Source organism: Phodopus roborovskii, unplaced genomic scaffold (genome assembly GCF_943737965.1).
Source record: "Phodopus roborovskii unplaced genomic scaffold, PHOROB, whole genome shotgun sequence".
In the NCBI taxonomy this organism is placed as follows: Eukaryota; Metazoa; Chordata; class Mammalia; order Rodentia; family Cricetidae; genus Phodopus; species Phodopus roborovskii.
The window spans coordinates 38,688,667-38,696,363 of record NW_026126511.1 but is presented as its reverse complement, the minus strand read 5'-3'; the positions used below and the strand labels follow the sequence as shown (position 1 = coordinate 38,696,363).

Genomic DNA, 7,697 nt, shown 5'->3' with positions numbered 1-7,697 from the left:
ATGTACCACCACACGCAGTCTACAGAAGGGGAGAAAAAGCATGGGGGTTGAATGGAGAGGAAGGGGGATTGGAGAATAATAAGGTTGACGAGGAAGGAAGAAAGAGAACAGGAAACAGAAGACGAAGTTGGATGTTAAAAGAGTAGCGAGGACCAAGGACAAGAAGGAGCCAAAACTCCATACTGGTGTTGGCTGGCCCCAGCCTCCTCTGCCTTTATTGTGTCTGGGGTGTAGGGCGGCCCTTTCTCTGCTGTTCCACAGGCATGCACTGGGGGCGACAAAGGTGAGAAAACAGGGCGGTTGGGGATTCTCTCTGCTGTGCTTGGTCTCAGTGTCACTCTATGCCAGCTGCCAAGGCCTCAGACCCTGCTGGGCTTCTTGGGATCTTTATTGTTCTTGGCCGGCATGAAGGCATACAGCTCTTCAATAAGCATCTCCATTCGGGCTGTGACCTCCGTCACCGTGTCAATGACCAGCCGTTGCTGCAACTTCAACTTGTTGTTCTCCCACAGGGCCTTGTTCTCCTCCTGGAAGACTCGATGCTCCTCGCGCAGGACGTGCAGAGCCCGGTTCTCCTCCTGCAGCAGCCGGTTCTCCTCCCGCAGGGCCTGCAGCGCCTGGTTCATCTCTCTCAGCAGCTGCAGCGGCTGAGCGCCCTCAGCTAGGTTGGGGCCTACTTTGCCCTCCTCTTCCCCAGATGGTCCGGATAAGTTGTTAACCATCTCCCTGAGGGCACGCAGCGTCTTAGAGTCCTCCTGTGTTGTGGGGGGGCCCTTGGACTCCTCAAACGGGGAGGCGAGGCCCGGGCTCTGATCTGGCAGAAGCCCAGGGTTATGGGGCTCCTCCTTGGGTGAGGAGGTGGGCTTGCCCTCCTCGGCAGAAGTTGCATTGTCTTCTGCCTGGGCCCAGTAGGCCTGCCTCTGCTCCAGCAACTGCTGGAGGGCCCGGTTCTCTTCTCGGATGAGCTGTAGGGTGTTCTCCTTGCTACGCTGGGCAGGCAAGGTGGCATTGTCTTTCTTCACCACTTCCTGGGAGGCCGTGTCCTTGTGCAGCAGTGGCGAGGAGGACGGACTCTCCTCGTGGCCCAAAGTGACCTTGTGCTCTTCCCAAAAGACCTGCAGTATCTTGTTCTCCTTGCGGAGGGCCTTGTTCTCGTCCCGCAGAGCCCGGTTCTCATCCCGTAGGGACTTGTTCTCCTCCTGAAGCAAGTGCTCCTTGGCCAGCCTCTTGTGGTGCAGCTTATGATGGAAGGAGGAGGACGGGGAGAAGTAAGGGGACTGCAGCCTGCAGTTCTCGTTCACCCACCGCCCGTCCTGGAAGACAAACATCTCATCGCTGAGCTGCACCCTGGGAGGGTTGTAGTCCAGTTCCAGGTCAGCCTGGGAGGTGGGGCGATCCATGGGGTCAAAGGGCATAGAGGAGAAGCGGTTGAGTGGGTAGGAATGCTGGCTCACTACCCTGCGGCTCATCCGGGGCAGGGCAGACTGTCTGGAGCAGCGAGGAGTGCTGTACAGGTTGTGCAGCCTCAGGAAGGGCTCAGTGGTGCCCCTCTGTGGGAGAGAGCAAGGAAACTGTCAGAGGAGGGACTAGCAAGGGACTTCCGAAGGACGAAGAGGCCCGGAGAACCCTCAACCTGACCTCCAGGATCCTCACAAGGAAGTATAACCGGCCTTTGTTATTCTGGGTACCTTTCCTCTTGAATTAAGTGAATACTGAACCATGGTTCCTAGGGGAGATGCTGGGCTTGGTTCCTATAAGACTCTGGTCATAAAAATTCTGTCAATTGATGGATCGTTTCTGTTTAAAGACACCCTCTCAGGCCTGCAGGTTGACAGTGGGTGCATGGGGCCTGAGCAGAGCTTATCTAACAAGCTTGCTCAGGGAGGCGCAGCACAGACACACCGTAATTAGGACAGTCTTTAACAGGTGTGAAGGTGCCACTTTAAGCAAGGAAGCCATCAACAGGAAGCACAAGCTTCAGAAACATAGTGGTATGTACACTGCATACAGGACACCGTTTTCCAGGATGAGAGTTCAAACCAGAGGCGTCTGGAGGCTAGTTCTTGGCCGTACACTCCCACACAGACTCTGTTTAGATCCAAGAATGACCACAGTATTCTATGAGCACTGAGGCTGGGATAGTCAAAGGTCTATAAATGCATAACTATGAAGTCTGTGAATAAGGAGCTATGCCTTGCACAGGCCTGTGACCCCAGCTCCGTGGAGGCAGTGCAAGCAGGTGTGGCCAGAACTTCAAGGCCATCCTGCTCCACATAGCAAGTTCCAGGAAAACCAGTGCTGCATAGAGAAAGACCGGCTCAAAAAATGAAAACCCGCAGGTAATAAGATCCATGGATTTTAGAATCAATCTTTTTTTTTTTTTTTTTCTTCAACTTTGGTCCCTACTATGTATCAGTTATAAGAATCTGGGCAAATTTGTGAATTTCAGTTTCTAAATTTCTATCTTGGGATAGGTGCACCTCTTTGTAGAGCGTGTCAGATCCCTCGGAACTAGACTCGCAGGCATCTGCAGGCTGCCCACCTGGTTATGGGGTTTCATTTGACTGCATAATTCATTTAATCCTCACAGTACTGAAGTATTATTTCAGATTAGCTTGAACATTCCTCACCTGAAGAATCTCAGTTCCAGAATGCTCTAAAATCTGAATCTTTCTGAGCATCCACAGGACGCCACAAGTGAAAAATTCTGCACCTGCCTTCATGCAAAGACACAGGTGCACTAAAATAGTGCATCAAACTATTATGAGCTGTATATGGTATGTAGATATGGGTTTAATGTTTATGCTTGGGCTCCGTTTCCTGTGAAGTTCCAACTATATATTCAAATATTCCAAAATCTAAAAGTTTCCCCTTAAAGGATGCCTCCTGCACACAGCATTCTGAACAACCATGGTGGGTGGTTTTAATCATCAACTTAACACAATCCAGAATCACCTGGAAGGGGGGGGGACTCTCAATGAGGAATTATCTAGATTGGGATGTCCTGTGGAATACGTGTGAGGGATTTTCTTTTTCTTTTCTTTTTGAGGGATTTTCCCAAATTGGGTTACTTGGTGTGGGAAGATCCAGTCCTTGTTGTGTCCATACCCTAGGTTTGGGTCCTGGACTATGTAAAAGTGGAGAAAGTAAGCTGAACACTAGAAGAACACGTGCAATTAGCCTCCCTCTGCTCTAGACTGTGGGTGTGACTAGGTGTCTCACCTTCCTGTCTTGACTATCTTACAATGACGCCCTCCACCATGGTGGGACACAACACGAAGGCCAAAGGCCGTTGCCAGAAGATGATCAGGTACTACTATAGTGCCATGACCTTCATTCTTTGTGAACTGTCTGTCCTTAGACATTTGTTACAGTAACAACACCGAAGCTCTCTCCCCTACATGAAAGATATAGATACCACCACCCAGAAAAGACAGCCACATGCTCCCAGAAAGCCCTAGCCAGCTGACCAAGCTTTTAAAGCACCTATGTCGACAACACATTGAGGGTTAACAATAGGGAATGCTCAGCCAGCTGAAGTACTTTTAATGCTGACGGGCACCAGGGTCCTAGAAGGAAAATCCAGTGCTAACTTTCACAGCTGAGTTCCACTGCCAAAAAACAAAACAAAACCTCTCACCTATGCTAAATAGACAAATAAGACGTTTGTTTTACTAAGTGCTAAGGGATGAAAAGATAATTCACAAGGTAAATGTGATTGGTTTTGATAGATTTTTAACACTAACAGGGAAGAAAATAAAAGATGCGGTCATCTTAGTTAACTGATAGGCTCTCCTAAAATCTTGCTCTGGAGTTATTCACTTGGCATTGTTGTGAGCCGAAGAGTGAGGAGGGAAAGACAAAGGGAAACGGAGTGGGCACTGGGAGGTGCTATCAGCATGCACTGGGACCCAGATGGAGATCTCAGTGTGATCTAGCACTCGGTTTTCATTGACATTCTAGCACTAACAATGTCCAAATGAAGCGCACAGAGAGCTCACTGGGGAAGCTTGAATGCCTGGAAAAGTGAGTCTGCCCATAGGAGATCAGTGGCTTGGACAGGAAATAACACTATGGCTTGCAAGCTAACATGCTAGAAGAAAAAAAAAATGCGTTCAATGTGAGGAAGAAAAATTAGAAATCAATAAGACCTGAAAGGACCTAAAGGCGGTAACTAATGAATCATACATAGCATTTGCAGTGTAATTGAGAACTCCAGCCACCCAATAGAGTGGGGAGCCAGAGGTACCGTTATAATTCCCTTCCAAAGATAATGAACTCTAAATAAATAAATAAATAGAGGATGAACTCAACTCAGAATGAAGCTACCTGGAGCAGAAACATACAGGCAGCTTGGGGGTTAGCAGCCCCCCACCCCTTAGTTAGCTTGGGGAGAGGAGTTGCACCAGCTTCTACAAGCAAGAGAAGAATTCGAGCCCATGTTCGAGCACGTGTTCTTCTAGTGTTCAGCTTACTTTCTCCACTTTTACATAGTCCAGGACCCAAACCTAGGGTATGGACACAACAAGGACTGGATCTTCCCATACCAAGTAACCCAATTTGGGAAAATCCCTCAAAAAGAAAAGAAAAAGAAAATCCCTCACACGTATTCCACAGGACATCCCAATCCAGATAATTCCTCATTGAGAGTCCCCCCCCCTTTCCAGGTGATTCTAGATTGTGTTAAGTTGATGATTAAAACCACCCACCGTGGTTGTTCAGAATGCTGTGTGCAGGAGGCATCCTTTAAGGGGAATCTTTTAGATTTTGGAATATTTGATTATATAGTTGGAACTTCTCAGGGAACGGAGCCCATGCTAAGACATCACCTGGCCCCACTGAATAGCATGACAGGCTAGGTACTGGCCTGGGTTAAGCCTCAGCTCTGTCCTTGTTACTGAGTCTCCCAATTCCAACAGCTGTGAAATATCTACCTTATATTTGTGTGGCCCTGTGGCCAACATGATATTCTTCCTCACCTTGTTTCTTATAATCCTGCCCCCCACTACCTCATTTGGGGAGGTACATGAGCTTACAAGCCTATCTCACAGCCCTATGGGTGGGGCTACTAAACTACTTTCCAACCCAAGAGGACCAGTCTAGGGTGTCCTGGCAGGTTGCTTGACTTGTGCCTCTAACCATCCTGGCAGGAATGAAGATATTCTAAAGAGATACTTATGTCCATCCTTCTAGATATCAGACTAGTGAAACAATGGATACCAAGAAAGATCCCCAGCTGTCTTATATTTGGAGAAGGTAAAGGCTGAAGGCTGGTGCCAGCCAAAGGGAAGATCATCTCTCAGAGATTTCACTCATCATAATAACTTGTCAGACCACCCCGCAGAAGAGACTGGGGATGACACAGTGATGCTGTGCTGGACCACACCCAGACAAGGACTGCTTGGTCATGTGAACCTCTGCACCTCTACTTAAACCCAAACTTCATGTCCAAGATGCACTCAGAGGATCACTGGACATCTTCGTTCCTCCTTCCAGTGTAGCCACGTTGAAGAAATATCCTCTCCCTGCTGACTAAGTCTGACTGGCATACTTAAGGTCACGTCTGGCCATGAAAAAATCTCCAGACAGTAGTGACCCCTTCCTTCCATATCTCTCTGCCTTCCAAGATCCAAATAACTGCACAGGAAGTATACCAGGCCCTACAGCACAGGAAGTGCACCAGGTCTCATAGCACAGGAAGTGCACCAAGTCCCATAGCACAGGAAGTGCACCAGGCCCTCCAATACAGGAAGTGCACCAGGTCTCATAGCACAGGAAGTGCACCAGGCCCTACAACACAGGAAGTAGGCCTACAGGGACCAGAGCAAACCTAAGACTTCTCAAACCACCTTCTCTGGCTGGTAGCTGGGGACAGAAAGTCATGCCAGTGGTAGATGGATCTTTCTAACCTTTCTGTCACGTGGCTTTGTGTCAGCTTGCTGGGTTAAACACCTAGGGCACTAGCAAGCCATGCTTCCTTGGATGTGTCTGAGGGGACTTTCTGGGGAAGGACTAACAGAGGAGAGGCCCATACTGAATGTGATTAGTACTCAAGAGCTAGGATCTTGGACTGAATAAAATATCATCTGCTGTGATGTGAGGCATGACTTTACTACAGTAGCTTCTGCTTCACAACGGATTTGTCCCCTGAACCCCAAGTTCCAAAATAAAGACAACTTGCTTTTTACCGGGTATTTGGTCCTAACAGTGTGAACAGCAAGTAATACTTTTCAAATTTTATCCCCAACCCCTTTCCCCTCACACATCTAGGCTGGTATCTCCTGCCTGCTCCTAATATGTGGGCTCGTAAAGTACCAAAGGAGCCTTGCCCACCCTCACGCACAAATGTGCATTGTATGTACTAGGAATCAGACCTAGCAAGGTTCCTTGTCCTTCTATAGGATGCCCAGGACATTGTTGCCTAATATCCTGGCTTAGCCATCATGAGCTGAAAGAGATGTAAGCATGGCTGCTCACTACAATGCTGTAAGGAAAACAAATACCCAGCTGGTTTCCTTGTTCTGTATTTCTATCTCCTCCTATTTGCTGAGCTAGTTATAATTACACTAAAAGAGAACACCAGCTAGAGATCTATCTTCTTTTGTGCATACCTCCCTAGACAAACTTTTAGAGAAATTACCTGTGCCTTGGTTCCCTCCATCCTACATTTCACCTCTACTGGTTGCATGACCCTGGTCTTCCAATAAGCTCTTGGGTGACTCTGGAGAAAGCAAGGCCACCCCTTTGTGACATAGCCACAGAAGGAACGCTCAAAAAAAAAAAAAAAAAAAAAAAGGCGTCTCACCAAGAAAGCTGCTGTGTGCAGGAGACCTGGGGACCACAAACTGCAAGGGTTTTTACCATTCGCTGGCTTCAAAAGAGACAAGTGAACACTCATCCCCAGTGAAGCATCTTTGGCCCATCGACAACTGCAAATGGGCTCCATGCTGGGGTTTCAACTCCTGGGTTAATTCTTATGCATCTGGATTCAAAGTCAACTCTAGCTCTCAACAGATGATCCAGAGTTGTTGTATACTACCATGCAATGAAGGGTCTCCTTTGGGAAGGTTAGATTTTTGTCATAGTATCAACAAACCTTGAAAGGCTAGCTCTGGAGGACCTGTCCATCCAACCCAGTCCCTTTATTCAAGGCCTGAGGATCCCAAGGTTCAGAGAATCCATGTGTCCCCATCAAGACACATAGCGGGGGGGGGGGGGGGGGGGGGGAACCAACCAACATGACAAGAACCTGGGTGGCTGACTTCTGTGTTCATTCCGTAAGGCTTGGAAACAGGTTAATTCTAGCAAGCTACATCCTCCCATGATTGTCCCTACCTGAGGTAGAACCACATTGATTGGAATTTCTAGGTTTTCAGATCTGGTATCTCGCTTTCTTGTAAAATTTGGCCTTGAGTGCTGTGAAAAAGAAAAAATTAAATTTCCCCTTCTCAATCCATCCTCAAGGCCTCAGTGGCTCACCTGAAATACAAAACTTCTTTCTACACATTTAAGCCCTTCTTACCATTTATATACCTTATAAAAAATCAGTCTCAAGGCATGTGTAGGTGGTACCTGACCAGAAGTCTTACTGCTCAGTGATCGGTAACCGATCAGTACTGAACAAAAACCAAGATAGGAATTAACTGACATAAAACCCTCTTACACGTCTTTGAAGCAGAAAACACCACAGCTCTTCC

The 7,697-nt window shown here is 47.8% G+C and overlaps 1 protein-coding gene across 1 annotated transcript; it reads right to left on the bottom strand.

The window, feature by feature from the left end:
- Positions 1–353: 353 nt before the first annotated feature.
- On the bottom strand, positions 354–7,420 carry Cby2 (chibby family member 2). The gene is made up of 2 exons (XM_051195366.1): positions 7,336–7,420; positions 354–1,550 (listed from the first exon to the last, which is right to left on the bottom strand). Exon 2 carries the CDS (start codon positions 1,467–1,469, stop codon positions 360–362), a length of 1,110 nt encoding a protein of 369 aa, XP_051051323.1. The 5' UTR covers positions 1,470–1,550; positions 7,336–7,420; the 3' UTR covers positions 354–359.
- Between the last annotated feature and the right edge of the window lie 277 nt (positions 7,421–7,697).